The sequence below is a fragment of the Saimiri boliviensis genome, chromosome 10 (genome assembly GCF_048565385.1).
Source record: "Saimiri boliviensis isolate mSaiBol1 chromosome 10, mSaiBol1.pri, whole genome shotgun sequence".
In the NCBI taxonomy this organism is placed as follows: domain Eukaryota; kingdom Metazoa; phylum Chordata; class Mammalia; order Primates; family Cebidae; genus Saimiri; species Saimiri boliviensis.
In genome coordinates, this window is record NC_133458.1 from 95,813,279 (window position 1) to 95,835,824 (window position 22,546).

General features: G+C 42.0%; 1 protein-coding gene across 3 annotated transcripts in view; it reads left to right on the forward strand.

Annotated features, from left to right (window-relative positions):
- CHN2 (chimerin 2) overlaps positions 1–22,546 on the forward strand; it is a 327,734-nt gene that overhangs the window by 163,692 nt on the left and 141,496 nt on the right. For all 3 annotated transcript variants that reach the window (XM_039472656.2, XM_003935167.4, XM_074379887.1), the window contains 2 exons: positions 2,983–3,021; positions 15,425–15,480. In XM_039472656.2, the coding sequence (XP_039328590.1) occupies positions 2,983–3,021; positions 15,425–15,480 (95 nt within the window). The remainder of the gene's footprint in view (positions 1–2,982; positions 3,022–15,424; positions 15,481–22,546) is intronic.

Here is a 22,546-nt window from a genome sequence, read left to right on the forward strand (position 1 = left end):
AAAAGGTCAAGGACTTGAAATAACTTGCCTTGTTCTAGGAAAAGAGAGAAAGCCAGTGTGGCTGGATGATAAGTGAAAAAGGGAAAAAATGTCTACAGTACGCAGGCTCCAGATGATGCAGGACCTGTGGGCCATGGTAGGATGCTTGGATTTTATTCCACGTGCAGGGAAGATCATGGAGGATTTTACACCTGGAAGTGTCGTGATCTCTAGTCTCTGCAGGCAGATTTCTCCCTCTAGGTTATGTTGCCAGCAAGGAGCATCTGCAACAGAGTAGGTTGTTTCTGTAGCCCACAGCCTATAGGAGTGTTAACTTAGGGGCCAGTGTTTCAGATGAAACAAAACTCTAGGGTTTCCACAGAACAAGACTGAAATGGACACTGAGAGGTCACCTTAGCTGAACTTCTGACTTTAGGTGAGAAGACCTTAGCAGATCCAAGTGGAGCAGATGGTCTCTGCTAAAGACCTGAGTGAAGGGGATTTAATCTTTTGTCTTGGGACCTTCCCTGAGTGTATAGAAAGTGGTGCTCTAGATACTGAAATTGCTGACCGCTTCTCCATCTGGAGCTTATGCTTGCCTCATAGAATAAACGTCATCCAAAATAACAAGACATTACAGCTTTGGGTAGGTGGCATTTTAGGGATTTGCATTTCTGTGCAATCTATCGTGTGTGTGTGTGTGTGTGTGTGTGTGTGTGTGTGTGTGTGTGTGTGTTGATTTTTATTCTCTTTGGAAGAATATTTTTGAAGATGCCTTCAACATTTTAACATAGAGGGCCTGGGCTGGTGGCTCATTCTTATAATCCCAGCTCTTTGGGAGGCTGAGGCCGGTAGATCACTTGAGGTCAGGAATTCAAGACCAGCCTGGCCAACATGGTGAAACCCCATCTCTACTAAAAATACAGTTAGCTAGGCATGGTGGCACATGCCTGTAATCCCAGCTATTCAGGAGGCTGAGGCGGGAGAATTGCCTGAAACTAGGATGCAGAGGTTGCAGTGAGCCAAGATTGCACCACTGCACTTCAGCATGGGTGACAGAGTGAGACTCTGTCTCAAAAAAACAAAAACAAAAAAAAGAAAAAGAAAGAAAAAGAAAAAGAAAAAAAGAAACAAAAACAAAGGGCCTGGCATTTCTAATGGGTTGATATTATATGGATGGGTCTAGAATTTGTACTCAGCTGCTTGGTAAATTTTATTTGAATGCTCTTTATAAACAAACACTCATATTAACCCATTGAAATTGGTTTATGTCACCTATGGGACGAAATTAATTGCTTGTTTCGGTTAAAGGCTCACTATTTTAAGACACTCTTCTCTTACTTTGACAAAACTATTCAGAGTTAATGAACACATTGATTTAGCAAAACCCAATTTGAATAACATGGTAAACCATCACTAATGCACTGTGTGTGTGCCTAGGTGGCTGACTAGCCCTCTGTGTGTAATTGACAATTCAGGCCTAACATTACAGATTTGTTTGTATGAAATGACCTTGGAGGCATTTAGTTGAGCACTGTCATACAGTGGGCCCCAGAGAGCAAGGTAAATAATTGAAAAAGAATTCCATTTAAACTGTGCAAGTGAGTAGGATTTGGAGAAGAATACCACCCTTCAGTTAGTTTTTTATTTATAAAGAGCATATTTGTTTCTCAGGTGGAAAAACATCCTCAAACTACGTTACTTCATGAATGAGGTCAGAAAAGTCTAGTAGAGTCAGATGTAGTGGCTCACACCTGTAATCCCAGGACTTTGGGAGCCCAAGGTAGGCGGATCACTTGAGGTCAGGAGTTCGAGACCAGCCTGGCCAACATGGTGAAACCACATCTTTACCACAAATATAAAAAATTAGCTGATGTGGTGGCAGCCTGTAATCCCAGCTACTCAGGAAGCTGAGGCAAGAGAATTGCTTGAACCCAGGAGGCGAAGGTTGCAGTGAGCTGTGATTTTGCCACTGCACTCCAACCTGGGTGACAGAACAAGACTCTGTCTCAAAAAAAAAAAAAAAAAAAAAAAGTCTAACAGGACAGAAACACAAGGACAAGGGTAGTCTAAGGACAGGCTATGTGGTACACCAGGGGTGCAGGATGACGAGAACAGTTTCCATGTCTAAAGGTGCCAAACTAGAGAACTCTCAAGGCTCCCCCACATCAATACTCTGTAGTTTGGAAAAAATGATTTTGTTTTCCTATTTGAGTTAGAACATGTTTTCCCAAGGCCTTATAGCTGTGAGTGCAGGACAACTCTAATAACTGCGTCAGAATTATCAATTCAGCTGTCAGCATTGGGATGGTTGAGTCGACTGAATGAGCAGGTTTTCTCCCGTCGTCTGTTTCCTAGATGGATGAATCACACTTTCGGCCTCTCCACTTCGTTGTGACTCCGTCAGTCTGACATTTCTGATTGCTGAGAGACTTCTGGAAATTTTCTAAGTCACACACTGCAGTTAATTCAAGAGATAATGCAATTCCAGTGGAATCATCAGTGTCTCTGCTGTCAGATCGCGTATTTTCGGAGTTCAGTTGGTGGAGTTGCACAGCTCTACAGATTTAATACTGCATACTTGCTGCTTTCCGTCTTGCCCTCAAGTCTTAATAAATGGGCTAAAGGTCTGATTGGAAACTGTGAGATAAATTATATGTTTACTATGCCAAGTTAAGTAAATACCATTTGAAAGGGTTACTAGAGGGTGCAATCAAGTTAATTGCTTTAAAAATCTTTTTTTGATTTACTGGGCTCTATGAAAATTGTTACGCAATTGATCTGCCACAGTACATAAGCTGAAGAAAGTGATGCCAAGTCCACAAGGTTTCCAAGCACATCCCCTCTCCTATGCCTTGAACTGCCCCCTAAATGACACAAGAGTCCCTCCAGGACCTGTGTGCAAGTACTGTGGGCAAACTGTTGTTCCTCCAGAGAAGACACATGTTAACAGCTTGACGTTCGGGCTGATAATGGATTTCTTTTTCTTTTTTTTTATTCTAGATGCTGAAGAATACCAGCCTCCAATATGGAAATCATACCGTGAGTACCTGAAATGAAAATGTCCTTAGAAATCTTTAGCAGGTGGCCTTTTTGAGTAATTCTTGGCATCGATGTAGTGCACACAGGTGGTCTCACTTTGCAGCACTGAAAACTCAAATCTTTCTTTTCCACTAAGGAAATAGATTAGTCAGAGAGGATTAACCGAGCCCCTTCCTCTAACCAGGACCTCCAAAAACCAGCTGTGGCCCTTTTCAGAAATGCTTAGAAAAGAGGGGTGGACTTTCTGACTCTCTTTCAGTTTGGGGCTTTATTTATTTATTTATTTATTTATTTTTACACAGTTGTTTGGCAAGAGTGAATGTGTTGACTTCTCTGAATTATGTTTTTGGCCAGTCATTCTAAGGATATAGTATCACACGACATCAATCCCTGAAAAATGAACAGACAGCGAAGAACCATGTTTGGTCACTAAGAAGTACTGCCTGATCATCAGTCACCCGCCTAGCTCCCCTCATGAAGGCAGGCGGCTGTCATCACCGCAGCCTCGTCTCGTCTCCTCTTTTCTTGGTACTCTATGCTTGACTCAAGAACTCTCCACTGAGAGAGGCCAGGACTATGGTAGGAGGAGCCCACTGGGTCCAGGGCCAGGGGACACAGGCCCTGGCTCAGCCTCCACTTCTGGAATCATCGTTAGTATTCCTAATGATGCTACCGGGGTCACCACTGCCCATCGAGACCCTACCCTATGCTGACCACCGCACCAAGCAGCCAAGACCTACCTTCCCACCACAGCTCTGACAGATGGGGACCTTTTGGGTTTTGTTTTGTTTTGTTTTTGAGACCAATTCTCTCTCTGTCATTCAGGCTGGTATGCAGTGGTGCAATTTCAGCTCACTGCAACCTCCACCTCCCTCCCAGGCCCAGGTGATCCTCCCCCATCAGCCTTCCAAGTACCTGGGACTGTTAAACAGGCACCACCACACCCAGCTAATTTTTTGTATTTTCATTAGAGATGGGATTTTGCCATGTTGCCCAGGCTGATCTTGAACTCCTGAGCCCAGGCAATCCACCTGCCTCGGCCTCTTAAATTTCTGGGATTACAGGCATGAACCACCATGCCGTGGCTATGGGGACAGTTATTATCTCTGTTTCACATGTAAGGAAACCATGGCTCAGGGAGACTAAGTAACTTGAAGTTTTCACAGAAAGTTGTGGGGTAGCATTCTGAGGGGAACCCACAGCCTGCAAGTGTCCAAGACTTGTCCATTCTATTCACAGCGTTGTATATGCATAAGTTCGCATATACATACACACACATACACATATATGGATATATAATATATACGTATTCATAGCTACACACACATATATAATTATATACATATGTATTTGTTACAAAAGCAATACAAAACTACATAAAAGACATATTAGGGAAATACACAAAACTGAGAGTAAAAATTTTCCGTCATCCACACACTGGCCCCCACCCCGTATTCCAGTCCCTCTCCCGCTTCCAAGTAGCTGAGCTCTGCCAATTTGGGGAGGGAGATCCTTCCAGTTGTTTAAAAGCCCATGCTTCAGGTTAGGCATTTTTGCTGCTGTTGCGTAAGAATGGCTTTAGGCTGTACTTCGTGTCCTTCAACTCGCTTGTTTCACTTCACAAACATCTTGTTTTTATCTCTCCTTGCCAGCACATGCAGAGGCACCTTGCTCTTCATTACATAAGTCTGTTCTTCCATCTGTGAAATAAAGGGGCTGTGTGGGCTCTCTAAGGGCCCTTCCAGTCTAATGCTCGGCATCCTGATCTTCTGTTTTGAAAGGCTCTGCTAATGACTTAGTAATTGGATGTTTTTGTTTGTTTGTTTCCTAATGGAGTGTGAAGAGCTCTGACAGTAAATCAACAGAGTATCTGTAGTGAGAGGCATTGTGTATTCCATGACTTACTGTGCTTTGCATACTGGCTTGCACATGGCCTTGCATACTTTGATGACCCAATAAATATTTGTTGAGAGAATGCCTCCACAGAGAGCTTTGCTGAAGCGAAAAAAATGGCATTGGCTCAGATTCGTTTTGTCTTCTTCTAAGAGATCTTGGGCCACCTGATAACATGTCTTAAACGTAATTCTATGTGCTGAGAAAGCCACTTACATGTTAACAGTATCTATTTTCCCCTTTTGTATTCGTTTTAAGCTTGATTTTTGGATCTAACCAAGTTGTGGTTTTGTTTTTGTTTTTAAAAAGCTCTATAATCATAAAACTTCACTTGCAAAAGTTCCTCTTTAATATATCCAACTAATAGTTATCCACGCTCTAGCTGAGAGCATCTAGTGAGGTAGATCTCCAAAAGTGAAGGGAGTATGCCATCCACGGCGTCGAAAACATCTTGACCGAAGCTTACAGATCACCAGTGAGGAAGAACTCTCTTTTGCTCATCTTGATCCATGAATTATTTGAGTCTGGGTGTTAGACCACTTATGAATGTATCTCACAATATTACTATCAAGCTCATGCTATTGCATCTTATTCTCGAGAATATCATCCATTCATTTAATCTTTCAGCAAGTACATTCTACATGTCAGAGAATAAGTGTTAGAAATCAACAATGAATAAAATGTGGTTTATACTTGCCTCCAATTTACAATCTAGTGAAGGAGACAGATGGAAACCAACAAACTTAAAAGGCAAATGAATTCTGGTAACAAAATACTACTCCTGTGTCTCCTGGGATTAGAGAAGACTATCGTAGAGGTCAAATTTGCATGTGGGTCTTGAAGGGTGCCTAGGAGACAGAATGTGATGACCTTCATGAGATGCTTTTTAAAAAAATCCAGATATGCTAAAATGATGTTATTTTCCTGATAAGAAATTTCAACAAAGCTATGAGAATATTGAATTTGTTTTATTTTAAACAAATTGTTTGTAAACCCCTTCTGAACCCCAGGAGTTACCAAGCCTTTCTCTTTGAAATGTTCACAAATTATCCTTTGAGAGATTAATTTTAGATACTGATGTCTAACTCATTAGCATATCATGTATGGAATCCATATTCTTCCATCACACATTTTTTTTTAACTCTAGCAATTTTCGGTACTACCAATTCTCTCATATATTTACTAGATACAGTATATTTTTGCCATAGCATAGGATCTGGTTTAAAAATTTATTATTTGCGATGATTGGATGAGTAAATAGCTATGTCATTGTTTTTATTGACCTTTTTTGGCCATAACTTTGACTTACTTAGTGTCAGATTCTTGTTATGAAGCATTAGCCACAATTACAGCATTATTCCTACAAGAAAATTTGTCTTAACCATCCATGGTGGCATGCCTTGTAGTCCTAGCTACTCGAGAAGGCTAAGGTAGTAAGGTAGGAGGATTACTTGAGCCCAGGAGTTGGAAGCTACATTCGCACCACTGCATCCCAGTCTGTGTAACAGTGAGACCCTGTCTCTAAAAACCTTTTTTAATTTAAAAAACAAAGAAAATTAGTCAATGTCTAATAATTCACTTTAAGAAGCAGTTTCTAAGTTTTATTCTTAGATGCAAATACTCCGTTCAATCACATTGATTAACTTAAACCAAAAGTCCGGAGTCATTGGTTTCAGGCATAACTGTTCCAGCAACCCAAATGACATTACCAAAATTCAGGGTATATATCTTTCTTTCTTGGCCCTGCTTCCCTAGATTTGACTCTACTCTTGCTATGTTCTTTACTTGTGATGCCCCTATAACAACCAAAAATATTAGGGCTATGGCTTCCTTATCCAAAAGCAACAGGCAGAGGGACAGTCTACTACTTTCTTGACACATCTGACAAAGTCTCAGAATTGAGTCTTTATCCTAATGGATCCTGGTTATCCATTCCTGACTCTATCACTGTGGTCAGGGATGTGACCACAAAACCAATCTGCCCTAAACCAATGAGGACCCACCACTGGAATTCAGGAAAGGATCAATCCTATATAACCCTGTACAACATGATTAGAAAATCTGGAGTAATATTGAAAGGAGGAAGATGAAAATGGATGCTGGGAAGGTAACCATAAATGTCTGGCTAAGAAATTTAGAAGAGTAAGAAATCAGCTCTCTCAATATTTTATATAAATTATACTGTTCATTAATTTATTCACTCCTTCATTCAACAAATGCACATTAAGTCTCTGTCCTACGCCAGACACTATGCTTGGAGTTGGGCCACAAGGATGGATAAGATCGGCTGTTGACCCAAGGAACCATGATGCCACGTGAAGGCCTTTAAGTCCCTGCCCTCTCTATTCTTTTCCTTTTCTTAGAAGCTAGCATGATGGTTCACTGAGCCATTTCCATAGAATAATCCTGTCCCAAAGTATCACATCTGCAGCCAAGTCCTAACTCTCAAGACCAAATACAAGAAGCATTGATGAAGTCACTGAGAAAGCTTTGGTTTCGATGCCCTAAAAGAAAAGCTACTTTCAAGTTCATTTAAAAATAATAATAAAGCTACATTCTAAACGTTAAGCCAGAACTGTATGAACTTTCTGCCTGGAGCAGGCAAGTTCAAACGCCAACCACCATGGGTATGCTCTGAAAGATTTTCTTTTTTAAGAGGCCAAGTGCCAGTTAGGCAGCAGATGCAGTGGCTGACAGCTCTCCCTGGAGGCTCCCCTGGGCAGCAGGTCAAGCAGGCATAGCCTGTGTCTATTTTTCAGATTTGAAGTTTAGAGCCTCAAAACCCTGATCTACAGAATGCCTGCATCAGAATCCCTTGAGAAGGATATTTGTGGTAATTATTCCTCAGCCTTACCCCAGATCTCTGGATCAGAAAAGTGGTGGTGGGGTGGGGGCAGAGACGTATCTGCAATGTATCAAATCCCACACGTTTCTCTTATACATACAGATGCCTGAAACTCCTCAGTGTGTGGGCAACTGTCTCCTCCTAGAGGTTTTTCACAGGGCCATTAGACAAGGTAATCAAATTCTCCATGAAGACCTGACATTCTGTTAGCAAGGGAAGGCTTCCCATGGCAGGCTGGAGGGTGTGGGGTTGAGCCAAGGAATACATCGAAAGCACCTACGATTCCTCGCTCATACCCTTGAGCTTTTCCCATGAAAACTGGGATAACATGGACAGTGAGCAGAGTCACACCGGCTCAGTGTCATGACCAAGGGCTGGTTCAGCTCCTGGGTCTATTTACCTTCCTTAGAAAGAAGTAGACTGTTAGAAGCCATCCCTGCAGGATCTCTTAGGAGCTAATGGGGCTGGCCTGGGCTTCAAGGCCACCCAGGCTGTGGGTTTTCACCCATTAGCAGTCTGATTCTGTTCCCAGAATGAATCAAGTTTTCCTGCTGAAGAAATAGTAAAACAGTCTGTCAGTGAGCTCTCAATGTCTCAATCTGCTTTGGGTATCTTGGGGAGTTAGGGAGCTCTGCCTCCGTGTTCCCCAGTGACTGCCACCCCTGCCAAACAGCTTACTCTGGTGCTAAGAGTTTTCTGGTGTGCGGCAGAGGGCCCAGGGCTGGGAGTGCCTGGCACGTATTTGGGACGTTGCTGCAGAAGCAATTCCATCACATCACCTCTCAGCTCATAGACCACCCAAGAACTGACATTCGTTGTTGCATGTGACTTGTGAAATGTGTTTGTTGAACAAAGAAAATTCAAGAAGCAACATTTTCAGATTATGAGATACGATTCAGTTATATTAAACCCTCCCTCAGAGACTTTTTTCATGGATGTTTGTTCTGCTGTATCTAACTTTGAAAATGATGGGCAGGCTCTCATTTGAACTAAGAGAGGATATTGGGCCTTATTTTTATATGGCTGCCATGGTAATTGATGGCCATCTCATTATCTTTATAACCAGCCAGGTAACCCAGATGGCAAATAGGCTTCTGTGCCTACTTGCCAACTTCTGTTGTTTGGGACAGCATAGAACAGCGTTTTGCAGATTCTGACACCTGTTTATTGAGAAATAAGCCCTCAAAAAATATCTGCTGCTGAGGGGCCAGGAGAGATTGGTGGCAGTCCCTGGCTTCTGGGGTTTTCTTTCTCCTTTGCCTCTTCTGGGTTGCCGCTGGCTGGGTTTGTTCTTTGTTGGTTGTAAGATTGGTGCATTACAAAGTTTTTCTTTGCTAAAGCTCAGAGGGTCCTTAGAGAATGCAGCTTTAGGATTTAGCCTGTTGACATAGGAGAGGAACTGTTCAGCAATGTTCCATCACCTGCACCCTTTATTTGTATAGTAGCATCTCAATCTCTCAGTCACTCAGGGTCCCTCCCTCCATTCGTTTTGTAAACCAGTCTTGTTGATTCTCTTTTGAATCTCTGAGGCCATCAACTCACCTTCTCATCTGCATTTGCACCAGTGTTACCTTAACTCACACTTTTACAACCCCTTCTGTGTAGCAGTAAAACACTGTTCTCTCTTGGCTTCCTTGCCTCCAGTGTTCCCCGTGTCTGACCCCTCTTTCAGCAAGCAAAGGACCATGGCTCCTAGTCATGGATGTGAGTGAATCTGTTGAAGAGCTTTTAAAAGAACAGATTTGGGGTCCCCGAGCTGGACTGGAAGAGTAAGCATTGCTAGAGATGGAGTTTGGGAATCTGTATTATTTTATAACCACTCCTCAGAGATTCTAACGTGAGAGCTCTCCACCATCTAGTTAGGCAACCACAGGCTGAGGCTGAAAACTACAGGCTTCGAGTTTTGGAAATTGAGGCTATGAATCTTGATTTCATCCTATTATCTGTGTGACCTTGAGCATCTTCAAAGCTGGCAGGTAACTCCGCTACTTTATTAGTGAGGGGAATAACAGTTACCTTGGAAGCTTTTTGGGAAGATGAAGTGAGAAGATGCATATAACATGCCTGGCACATGGTCTATGCCCAGAAAAGGGTAGTATTTATTCTTCTGAATAACCTTATCCCTATTACCAGTATTTTAAACAGACTAGATCATGGTGCCTCCTGCTCAAAACATGTGACTGTCCCCTTGTTACAGACAGGACAGCCATGGTCCCCACCCTGTCATTCAAGGTCCAGCCCCACATGGCCTTCTCACACATCCCATTCCCTGGCTGGACAGCCACACTCACGTCTCGCTGACCAGTCAGCGCATCATTTCCTTTCCCTGCTATTCCTCTTTCCTCTACCTATAACCCTCTCTCTTCTCTACCTGCAGAACCCTTCTAATCCTTCAATGAGAGCTCCCTGCCTCCTCCCTTGGGAAGTCATTCTGACCACTTGAGTAAATCGAATCTCTTCCTCCTCTTTCACTGTTAAAGCACTTGGCCCACCTTGGTTTTGTGTCTCCATGCATGTCCCCCTCACTGGCGTCTCCTTGAAGGCACAGATTGTGACCCATGAGCCATTAGATACAGTCTGTTTATTCACAAAATGATTAAAAACGTGTTCACAAAGCCAGTTCGGCCATACCTCCCATGTATCACTGTTGGTTTCAAGAGGCATCAATAATGAATGGGAAGAGAGAAGTGAACAGGATCCTCTCACTGTGGATTCTGCATACCTTCTTAGATCTAGAACTCTGTGATTCTAGGAGATGGCCCCTTTGACTCCTGTTACACACACGTTGTCAGTAACATTCTGCTAAAAAGCAGCTTAGTAGTATTGGGCTGATCCAAGAGTAATAAAGGGACACATATGCATTAAATATCTGCTACAAGGCTGATCAGGGTGGCTCACACCTGTAGTCCCAGTGCTTTGAAAGGCCAAGGTGGGTGGATCACTTGAGGTCAGGAGTTCAAGACCAGCTTGACCAACATGGGGAAGCCCTGTCTCTACAAAAATACAAAAATTAGTCCAGCATAGTGATATGTACCTGCAGTCCTAGCTACTCGGGAGTCTGGGGCAGGAGAATCGCAGTGAGCCCAGATTGTGCCACTGCACTCCAGCCTGTGTGACAGAGTGAGACTCCCTCTCAAACAGCAACAATAACAACAACAATAACAAAACCATCTACTGCATGTCAAGCACTGTTCTAGCTGCTGGGGATTCTGTAGTGCACAGAACAACATCCCTGCCTTCAAAGAGCTTACAATTTAGTTAAGGGAGTTGGTACACAAAATAAATAAACACAATATTTATGTCATGTTTATTAATTGTGTTAATGATGAGATAAACTCAATATGTCTTGTTTATTAATTGTCTTAATGGTGATAAGTGCTGTGAAGAAATCTAAAATTGTATGAGGGAGCAGAGATAGAGTGGAATTTTATACAGGCACATCAGGGAAGGCCTTCCTGATAAGGTGAGATTTAAGCAGATATTTGAATGAAGGGAAGCAGTGAGCCACATGGATATCTTGAGAATGAGTAAGCCAGGTGGAAGGAACAGTAACTGCAAAAGCCCTGAGGCCTGGGAAATATAAACCAGGGAAGCAGGGTTGATGGCACCCGCCTGTATTTCCAGCTACTTGGAAGGTGGAAGCAGGAAGATTGTTTGAGCCCAGGAGTTTGATTCTAGCCTGGGCAACATAGTGAGATTCCCTCTCTTAAACAGTTAAACCACCACCAACAACAACAAAAAAAAACCCAAGGGCTTTGGAATCAAAAGGATACATCTTAGCTCTATGCCTTAGGGCAAATATTTAACTTCTCTGCACTGTTTCCTCACTCCCTACCCAGAATGATAATGATACGAAGTTATTTTCTCTGGTTTATTAGAAGATTCAGTACATGTTGTTCCTGACACATGGCAGGCACTTGGTATGCTGGTGCCCTTCTCTTCTCCCAGACTCTCCATTCATCCCCAAAGCCTCCACATAATGCTGACTGTGGTATCTGGCATATAGCAGGTGCTCATGCGTTTGCTCATAAGGATCACAAAGGAGCACTTGGCTAAAAATGCTTCTCTTGTGTAACAGGTATGTGTTCTTTGCCACCTCCATTAAGAATGGTATTCATGAAGCCATTGCAGCCATATATCGCTGTTAGCTTCAAGAGGCACTGACGATGGGAAGAGAAGAGTGGCCAGCATTCTCTGAATGTGAATTCTGCAGTTCCTCTGTGATTTTAGGAGATGGCCGTTGTGCTCATTAACAGCAACATCCTGCTGAAACGCAGCTTAGTGGTTTTGGGGGTGATTCCAGAGGAATAAAGGAATTCCATACAGCCTCCCTGGTGATTAAGGAGGGCATGAGCTGTACTGGGGTAGCCAGAGGAATGTCCACAACTGTTTCTCTGTCTTTGATTGCCTCGTATATCACAAGAAACCTTCTCTGACCTTATCTCCTGTAGCTTTTTCTTTTATTTTGAATAAGCAATGCATATAATTCAGAACTCAAGACAACATGAAGTATACAGTGAGAAATATTTGTCCCACTCCTGTCTTTGTCTTTCTTTTTATCCCCAGTTGGTAAATGCTTTTATTACTTCCTTGTTCCTTCCAGAGTTTCTTTATGCAGATGTAAGCAAAACTGAATATACCTTATTATTTTACTCCCTTTCTTTAAATGAATTTGTACTCTACATATTTGTGTGTGTGTGTGTGTGTGTGTGTGTGTGTGTGTGTGTGTGTGTGTATTACCTTGTTCTTTTTGTTTAACAGAATGTCAATATCAACCCAGGTCAGTGCATAGAGAGCTTTCTCAATCTTTATTACAGGAGCATGGTATCCACTGGAAGATGTACTATAGTTAATCAAACTATTTCCTTCTAACAGAGATTGGTAAACCAAGCCTTGAGCAGATGATGCCTTGCTAGCCCTGTATTTACTGCACTTTTTCATAAAAACATTTGGGCCTCTCACTAAAGCTGATAGGGTTTTTGAAAGTAGAGGCTGTGGTTCTATTTATATCTGTAGAATCTCAATAAGATCTGAGGATATATGACAAAGCAAAAACAAACGTGATCCCTTCCCTTATGGCGATACTTACAACATGCAGGGAGAGATCATTGTTTTTGGAACTCACACCAATCAATACAGAACTATAACTGTTGACAAGTTATATAAAGGAAAGTACAGGGGATTGTAAGAGCATAGACAAAGGTGCTGTCTTTGGATCTGGTGTGAGATATGTCTAGAAAGACTCCTCCATGAGGGTGATACTTGAACTAAGGGCATGATGATAAGGGGCAGATAACAAGAGGTAAAGAGGAAGGAGAGGGAGAAGCCATAGACAGAAGGAATGGCATATGCAAAGGCCCTGAGGTTGGAGGGAGTGCTGCATATTTAGGGGAAGGGGAGGAAAGCAGCTTGGCTGAGCAGAAAGCATGACGCGTGGTAACACTGTAGAAGGAGACACGCAAAACCATTTAGGGCATCTGATCCCCTCTGAAAGCAGTGTGAGGCCATGTAAGGCTTTTAAGCAGGGTAGTGATATGGTCTGATTGATGTTTTAAAACAGTCACCAGGGAGAAAACAGGCTGCAAGGTGGGAAGAGTCCAGAGCTTGCAGTAGGGAGTAATGATAGGGATGAAGAAGAGTGGATCGTCTTGGGAGACGTTACAAAGCAAAAGTGACAGGTCTGTTGATGAACTGACCATCTGAGGTGTGGTGAACAACTTCCAGGGTGCTGGCAGCTAGAGAAGCAGGAGGAATAATGGCTCCTTCACAGATTTCAGAATTCCCAGAAGAAGCCTAGATTTGGACTAAAAGATCCTAAGTTCAACTTTTGATATGTTGAAGTTCAGGTCTTTTTTCTTTGGAGAAAATCAGGAGTAATCTGTAGGAAGTAAGATACACCTTCTGGAGCTTAGCGGAGGGTTCTGAGCAGAGCTGTGGGAGCCTTTGTGTATAGGAGATAAATGAAGTGGTAGGTGTGGAGGAGATTCCCTCGTGAGAAGAAAGAGAATGAGACCTGGAGAGGGACTAAGGTAAGCCTTGGGTCTCTCCGGTGGTTGGTAGACAGGTAGAGGAGGAGGAGGAGCAGCATGCTTAGGAAAGAGGCAGCCAGGATCAAAGGAGGAAGACCAGGATGGTGCGGCCATGGAAGCCAGTGGAAAGCCATAGCACACGGTGAACAGTAGGGGCCAACTTGTTGATGATCTCGAATGCTAGGCCGTTCACCTTTTCTCCACCTAGTCTCACTTTCCATGTAGTGACTCATTAGGATCTGAAGGCTCTTTCTCTACGTGGAAGCAGGTGTGTAAAAGCCTTCTTTCTATCTGTCTGTCATTTTTGGTGTCCTTCTGAGCTAAAGGGTTATGTTGAACTCTGTTTTCCTTTCACAGATGACTATAGTCGTCCTTAGGTGACATTAGTGTGGGCAACCTATACCTAGAAATGTGGTACATTTCCAAATGTATAGAGGGTTAGATAGTATCTTCTCTGTGCGAAAGCCAGGTAGTCTACACTTCATTAGGTAAGAAAGTAACCACGTTGAACCAAAGACATTGGGGAGCCATAATTACAAAAGATATTCTATCATTTTTATCTGTTTGCATATGATCATCTGCCCTTCAATTATTTATTTTAAGCCTAAAACTAAATGATAAAGTTTTGCTTATTACATTTTCTAGAAAGACTTTATCAGATCTAGTTTTTAAAAAAAAAAAAAAAAACTTTTTATAGATGTATTCCATCTTAAATTAATTCTTTCCTCTCCAGGATTCTGAAGATAACATCAACTTTTTAAAAGAAAAAAAAAACTGTATTTTCATGGATATAGAATCCAAAGGTACCTGCTTAGGGTAGCTTTTCCCTTTAGCAGAAATAATCAGATTCGCTGAACAGCAGAAAAATCACTCATTATATTCTGAAAAAAATCACAAATAATTGTCTGATAAATTGCTTTCTATACAATGACCTGCTTTCCCCCATGCCTAAGCCTGAAAGTCTGCCTTTAAATTAGGTTAGAAAGGAGTTACTATTATTTAAGATGAGAAACGGCCGGAGAAAGAGGAATGACAATGGGTGGGAAGTCTTCAAATGGATGAGAATTCACAGTGTGATAGACAGGGCAAAAATGGAGGGAGAAAAGAGAGAGAAATGGCTTGGTGTTTCATTCACTTACATAATCAGTTATGTCTTTGTACATAACTAACATTTCAGAAAATGGCACTCCTCCTATAATGCCAGTTCTTTCCCTGGTATGTCAGGAGACATCGGCATTTAAATTCAGGAATCCTATTATATGATCTTACCACTCAGGTACTCACAAGTATAATTTCGTCTTTAAAATAGTCAAAAGAATTTTAGCCATATTTGGTCTTCCAAGAAAGCCATAAAATGAACAATGCCAGTAACAATTATGAAACTAAATTGGCCTTAAAAGAATAAAAAAATCAATTTTGCAAGTTTTTATTCACAGTGACTAATTTCCATATAAATGATCTGACTTTATCCAGTCTAAAAAAATGTGCCTGTATTCTCTCTCTCTCTCTCTCTCTTTTTTTTTAATATTTGCAATTCTTGAGATGTACTTAGGTGGAAATACTTGAAGGCACGTTGATATGTGTTGCAGTATTCTAATTATTTTCTCTCTCTCTCTCTTTCTCTCTTATTTGGCAGTATATCAGTTACAGCAAGAGGCACCTCGTCCCAAGAGAATCATTTGTCCTCGGGAGGTCAGTACTCAGCTATTTCCAATACACCTTGTTAAATATGATGAATTGTCAGCACTATGTTGAGAGTGGAGGGATTTCAGGTTTCCTGGGAGTTGATTTCTATTAACATTTGTTAGAGTGTCAAAAAATTTAACGTCTTCATAATCTATATTTTGACATCAGACATTATTTGAAAATTACAAATCAACTTAGACTCAGATGTCTCATTTTTAACCATTGCCAAGACAAATTAAACAACCTTTGTAACCACCAAAAAATGTATATTCTGGTTGTTTTCTCTGTTAATATCCTTTTGATTCTTTTGGGATCTTTTATAATGAAATGCTTACAGTAAAGAAAGTATTGAGAATAATAAACCTCTGGGTACTTTCAATGCCCATATTTAGCAAATTTTTATGCTTTGTCATATTTGCATGACATTTTAAAATATAAAGCCCTACAAAAAAAGTGATGAGGTTTTAATTCTCGGAGATAGCTTAAAAAATATATCAACTTATAAAAGTGCTTGCCAGTCTACAGAACTTTTCTTAATTCACTCATCAGTTTTCTGATTATGTGGGATGGCAGCAAGTTTTGAAAGCCAGGACTAAGGCTCTATTTTCTGTTTTTATTCTGATCCGTTTCTTTAATAGCAAACTTAATCTCCTTCAAATCAAAGGCCCATGGGTCCTGGCTTATTTTTGTTATAACTCGGATTAAATACAGAGCTGCGGATAGGTTTTAAAGTGCCATGCATGTCTTATCAAGGGGGAAGGCCTCCAATTCCAACACTCTTGAGATTCACTCTTGAATATTAGTACTGTTTGGATCTGGTTTTGAACATGTTTCAAAGACTTAGGTACATGCATACCCATATTCAGAGCCAAGTTATCATGGTTGAATACATTTTTCTACATAAAATTTTACATCTGTTGAGGGACGATGAAATGTATCAAGTCATCTAAATTTTAGTGCACTGTAGACTTTCTCATCCCAGGCATGTGGCTGGAGAGGAGGAAGTAGCGGGTGCTTAAGGAAAAATCCAGGATGAGTTCTATTTATTTGGTACTGTGATCTTGTCACTAACTCTGCAGTCAATATGTTCAAATAATATATTTAGTAATTTATTACTAAATGTCAAATAATTTATTATTTGATATTCAATAATCCAGTCCATTAATATTGAATATTTTTAAATGAGAGAAAAGTAGGATAAATATAAATTTTTGAATGAGATGCACTAAATAAGGGTGTTCTCAGTGCAAATTAAGAAACAAGTTGCTAAAAATTCCTTCACTCCTGCTTTTTATTGTTTCTCCAGCAGAAAAATTATTGCCATGTGTAAGGAGGTACAGAAGTTCAAATGTCTCAATGAAAAAAAAAGTTGTAAAATTAGAATACAACTAAAGACTCTATCTAGGGGCATTAATAAAAAGACACTAGGCAAGGTCAGGCATCAGAACTTGAAATGCAAACAGATCGCCAACAGTCATTCATTTGTCTGTTTATTCTGCACATGTATACAGAGAGCCTACTCTGTTTCAGCTTTGGTCTTGGTGTGGACGATATAGCAAAGAATCTGGCTACTGGCATTTTGAATATCGTAATAAAAGACAGCAAATGTCTGATGGGATTAAGTATATATTTAAGATTTTGTCTCTATTTGTATATGTATGTGTGTGAGAGAGAGACAGGAAAAAGGAAAGACAGAGAACCTCTCTGCTTCTCAAAACCCTTGAAACCATGTCAGTTGCCCCGTGAGGCAGGTGGCGTGTTAGCAGTGGAGGTCGGCGATTTGGATTATCCTTGTACAAACTCTTCCTCGGGTTCTGCCGAAACTCTTCATTCAGTGGGCCGAGGGGCCACTGCGTATCTATTGGCTGTTGTAGCGCTGTCACCATCTGCTGTGACTGAGGGATATGGTGCCCATGTCTCTTCCCTTCCCCTCTTGTCTGCCTGTTAAACCATGCTCTTTACCTTTCAACCTTTACCAATTTGATCGATGGATAAGTGATGTCTGGTTGGTGCTGGCTTTCCTCTAGAATTCCATATCCCATTTCTGCCACGAATGGGATATGGAATTCTAGAGGAAATTCCATTTCACATTAGGTAGCTAATGGAGATTTATCAGCTCCCTTTCCTCAGCAGGCAGCGTGGGGCCCATCCAGCCAGGCAGGTGTCGGGTGGCAACAGGTCACATCTGCCGAAAGAGCAGGTGCTGCTCAGATGAGTAGCTTCAGGTCCCTTTGTCCTCTAGTTTGTCCTCCAGTGTGACGTGAACTTATGGGCGAGACCAGCTCCCAATGTATCAACGTGGGTTGAAGATCACTCAGAGTGATTGCGGGTCGGTGAAAAGGAAAGAAAGAGACAAGGAAAAAGTTTTCTTTAAAGCTGGGCCCAGGGGAGACACCACATAAAGCTGCTTGGTGGATGTCTGACATTCCGCTGAAAACCTCAGGTTTTTTAATTGTGCTCTTTCGATAGAGGAGGGGGAGCAAAGTGACACAGTGTCAGTGATGATTACAAAGAGAACACATTTACAAAAACTGGTGCACAAAAATCACAACGTGGTGTTATAAAAGCAGAACAATGTAGAGAGAACTTTCTGTGTGTCAGCATAGAAATCATACACCTTAGCAAGAATGGAGGTTAAACATAAACTTACGATTATCAGCAAGAACATATTGGGCTCACAGCTGCAGGGGGAACAGGATCTGACACAGGACAACCAGCCTGACCACAAAAACTGCAAGAGGAGGGGGCCTCCATGGAGGCCTGGAGGAGCAGTGGGAGAAGAAAGACTTTTATATCCTTACCTCAACCACAGAGACAGACGCCCCTCATGCGTCCCTTTATAGGCTCTCCATAAGGGTCGCATTCCCTTTCCAGGGCCCTAATCAATATGGCTTTCCTGGGAAAGGAATCCAGGTAATAAGCCTCTCCATTACATGTCCGTTTATAGGCTCTCTGCAGCGAGAAGCCCATTACACGCTGTCATGTCTCTCTGGCAGTCAAGCTATGTGGTTAGTCCCTTTCACAGAGTTCCCGTTTTTACCAGAACAGTTCAGCAGAGCCAGAGTTAAAAGTCACATCTCAGCATTTCACATTATCCTTCATTTTCTCAAATATAATCGATACAGTAAGTAACAAGCATCACAAAGCAAATAACTCATTTCGGAGAAACCAAATTCAAAGAGAATTTACAGATTAAAAATCAACAACAATTTCTTCCTGTTATTTCAGATAGCTTGGGTTTTGCCAATTCTTCCAGAAGCTTGGGATTGCTCAGTCACCACCGAGGGGTTCAGAGTATTCCCAGCATCAGCTGCAGATGGTTCGTGCCCAAACTGCCGAGCCTCCCAGGAGGTAGCCTCCTGCAGGTGGCTCCCCCCACTACAGACAGTGTTTGGTCATACGTCTCTTTGTCTTGTAACATACTTGCCTGCTTAGGGGACATGCCTAATGAAGACAGAAACCTTTCGGTATGAGTTTATGGCCAGGGAGATTGAAGCTTTATTCCCACATTTGCATATTCACACAAGGCAATAAAGGCTGTTTCCTTTGACCAATGAGTTATAATTTTTTCTATGTACACTTTCCTGTTACATCTCATCCCTTAAGTGAGAGCCCACATCTTCCTCCTCTACACAGCTCTGAGCCCTCCTTCTTGGTCTTTAATCCTTCTCCTCCCAGCTGCTCTTCCCTGGTCCCTAGTGTGGGAGTTCCAGTATACTCAGTCTCTGTTGTTTCTCTGATGACTCACACCTTCCCAGGCCATGAGCTTCTTCCAGGTTAGGACCTGCCAGTTCCACATGGTAAATACCCACATTAAAGCAGCAAGCAAAGTGTGCAATTACAGAGATGGGGAACACTGCCCCTCCAGGGTATAGACGTAGGTCAGTCTGCCTTGATGCATGGTGGTTATCAACAGATACCAGCTACCTAATGGACTTTGCTGGGGAGCTGGGTGAGTCAAGGGTACAGACTGATTCAGCAGGCGAAATCCACCTGCTTAGCAAATCCAGCAAAGCAGGAAGCTCAGCTGCAGAGTCAGCTTGGACTTGTTTTGACTTCTTGCTCCACCGCTTTCTAGCTACCTGACACAGAGCCAACCACTTACTCTCTCAGGGAGATGAAGGCCTAACCCAAGGATAAGCATCTATTTTGCAGGGTTGCTGTAAATGGCATATGTGGGTCAAGTGTCCAGTATGCTGCCTGGTGCATAACAGGTACTCAGTTATTGTTCATGATTCAAGTTCACGTTCATGGCAGTCAGAAACCCGCGAAGAGCAGGCTCTGGGATGTCATTGGAGACAGAGTTGTAGTGAGGACCGTGTTCTCTGAATGTGAAAGTAAAAGGCAGCCATCAAGAAGAAAGCAAGATGCCAGGTCAGGAATTAAGCCATCAGTAAAAGAGATACCGAGGATGAGGAACAGAAGGTACAAGCAGCTGAACAACAGTGCTGATGCCAATTAAGCCAGGTAGGGTCAGCTCCTGAAATAACAGTTCATGGCTTTCTTGAGCTTCACCACTGCAAATTAATATTTATTGAGCAGCCGCGGCACCTGGTGCTCTGCTGGCATTTCGTGAACACTCCTTGCCAACAGATGCAAAACATCTTCCCGTATGCAGAATTCTCACTTGCTTTTTCCATCAACTATCAGTCACATTTGAAGCATTATTACTTACCCGATGTGTGCCTGGGTTATCGGTAACAAACGGTGCAGAGTGTTGACTCTCAAATTTGTTTTTCTAGCCAAGACCTTTACCTGACGCTCCAGACACCTCCATCCACCTGTCCACTGGACCTCCTCAGGTCACTGTCTCACAGGCCACCACCAGCCTCATGTTCAAAATAGAACTAGGGCCCACTCCATTGGATGGTACCTAAGTTCAGAATCTTGTACTTCTCCCTTCCCTACCCTCACCCCTTTCTCCTCCATTCTTAGCTAGCATCAAGTCTGTCTCCAAATATATCTTGCATCGTTCATTTCCCTCTATCTCCATGAATGTTGTGTGGTTTGGGCCATTGTCATTTCTTGCCTGGATTTTATTGCAGGTAACGAGCCTCTCGCCTGATCCCCTGCTTGCGCGCACGGCAGCCTCCCTGCAGCTCACACATACACACACACACATACACACTCCAGTCACCAGACAGGAGCCCAAATCATCATCGTTAAAGACGAATTAGACCCTCCAATTAGCTTTCTGTTACCCTTAGAATAAAAGCAAACTTCTTGCCATGCCTAGGAGCCATAGTTGGCCTCCTGCGTCTGTCACTGCTCTGTCTGTACCATTCTCTCCAAGTGCGCTGCCTTGCAGCCCCACTAGATTCTGTTCCCATTCATCAAAAAAAACCACGCTGTCGCTATCACTGAGCCTTTGCACTTGCCCTTTGCCTGATATTCCTAGACCCAGGTTCTCTGCATGTCTAGGTTTCAGGTCAAATTTCACGTAATAAGAGGCCCTTCTTAAACTCCATAAAAAAGTAGCACCTCCCCTACCGTTGGAGCTTCTCTGTCATATAGCCTCATTTATTGTATCTGTGGCACTTCATACACTCTCTGATACACTTTCTTAACATATTTCATTGTCACTTGTTTATCTCTCTCCAGGAAAATACAAGCTTCAGAGACTTCATCAGTCTTAATCTTAAGTATATCCTTAGCAGTGAGCATAGCCAAGCAACAGCGGGGAGTAAGTAAATACATCAGTCATTTTCAAAATGATGAAAAAAAGGATAGTGATTGCTACCATAAGGAATTTGGGCTTCTCAAACTATTACTACTAGCATATCAGATTTACTCAATGCTGCTATTAGGGTAGTGAGTTAGACTTTTGGCAGTTGTTAAGCTACTTACTTAAACACAGACTAAAATTTTTTCCTGGACTAATCCAAGTTTCTTCTTGGACTCTCCGAAAGGCCAAAATGGCAAGATTTACTTGTGTGACTCATTGATAGTCAAGTTCCCCTAAAATTACCTCAAGCCTACACTAAATATGCAGAAGTTCCTTTGTGACTGTAAACGATTTGATGCCATTTATCTTCTTTGAAGTTGCTATAGTGAATATGGGATTATAAAAAGCAATTTCAAAAAGGGAAATACAATGGCATACTATTATTTCAAATTGTTCTCCATTTTATATCGCTTCATTTCCTTCCCCTTGCTATAGAATAGTCTGTTTTGGAAAACTTTTTAAGTGCAGAAATGAGTGGTAGAGATTTCTAACATTCACGCTCAGAATCAGCTTTTTTCTTGATGGTTAGAAAGTAGACCAAGTACAGATGGCAGTGACCAAGCCTCTTTTTCAGACCGAGTCTTGCTCTGTCATTCCTGGGCTGGAGTGCAGTGGCACGATCCTGACTTACCACAACCTCCACCTCCCAAATTCAAGCGATTCTCCTGCCTCAGCCTCCCAAGGAGCTGGGATTACAGGCATACCCCACTGCGCCCAGCTAACTTTGGCATTTATTTATTTTTTTAGTAGAGACTGGATTTTCCCTGTTGGCCAGGCTAGTCTTGAACTCCTGACCTCAGGTCGCCAGCCTGCCTCAGCCTCCCAAAGTGCTGGGATTTGGGGTGTCAGCCACCATGCCAGTAGTAGCTCACTACCTTAGTTTACCTTCCAGTGAATTGTATTCATTTTTTAAACACCAATTTAAGTGTTCCTATCCTCTTTTTAGGCATTTTTCCCCTAGTTTTTGTTATCGTAAATATCTACCAATTTTACTCTTTTCTGTCTTTATTTCTGATGAACTGTTCCTGTAAGCCTTCAAAAACAGTCCATTTCTTCATTGCGCTGTTTAAAATTGTATTAATTATATCTAGACTTCACAGTCTTGTAGCTCGAGGGTATTTATCTTGTCTTAGGCATGTCTGGAAGATTTTAACAAGCCATATTGATTGACCATATCATTTTCAACTAACTCAGTACATTTTGAATCACAGATTTTTAAGCGAACTCTGAGGGATTTTCTACTATTCCGCGGTTCTCCCACTTTTCTTTTATTTATCGAAATAAATGTTTTAAAGTGAATTCGGTAGGATGTGAAAACTCTACTGATTTAAGACATCTGGACAAGGT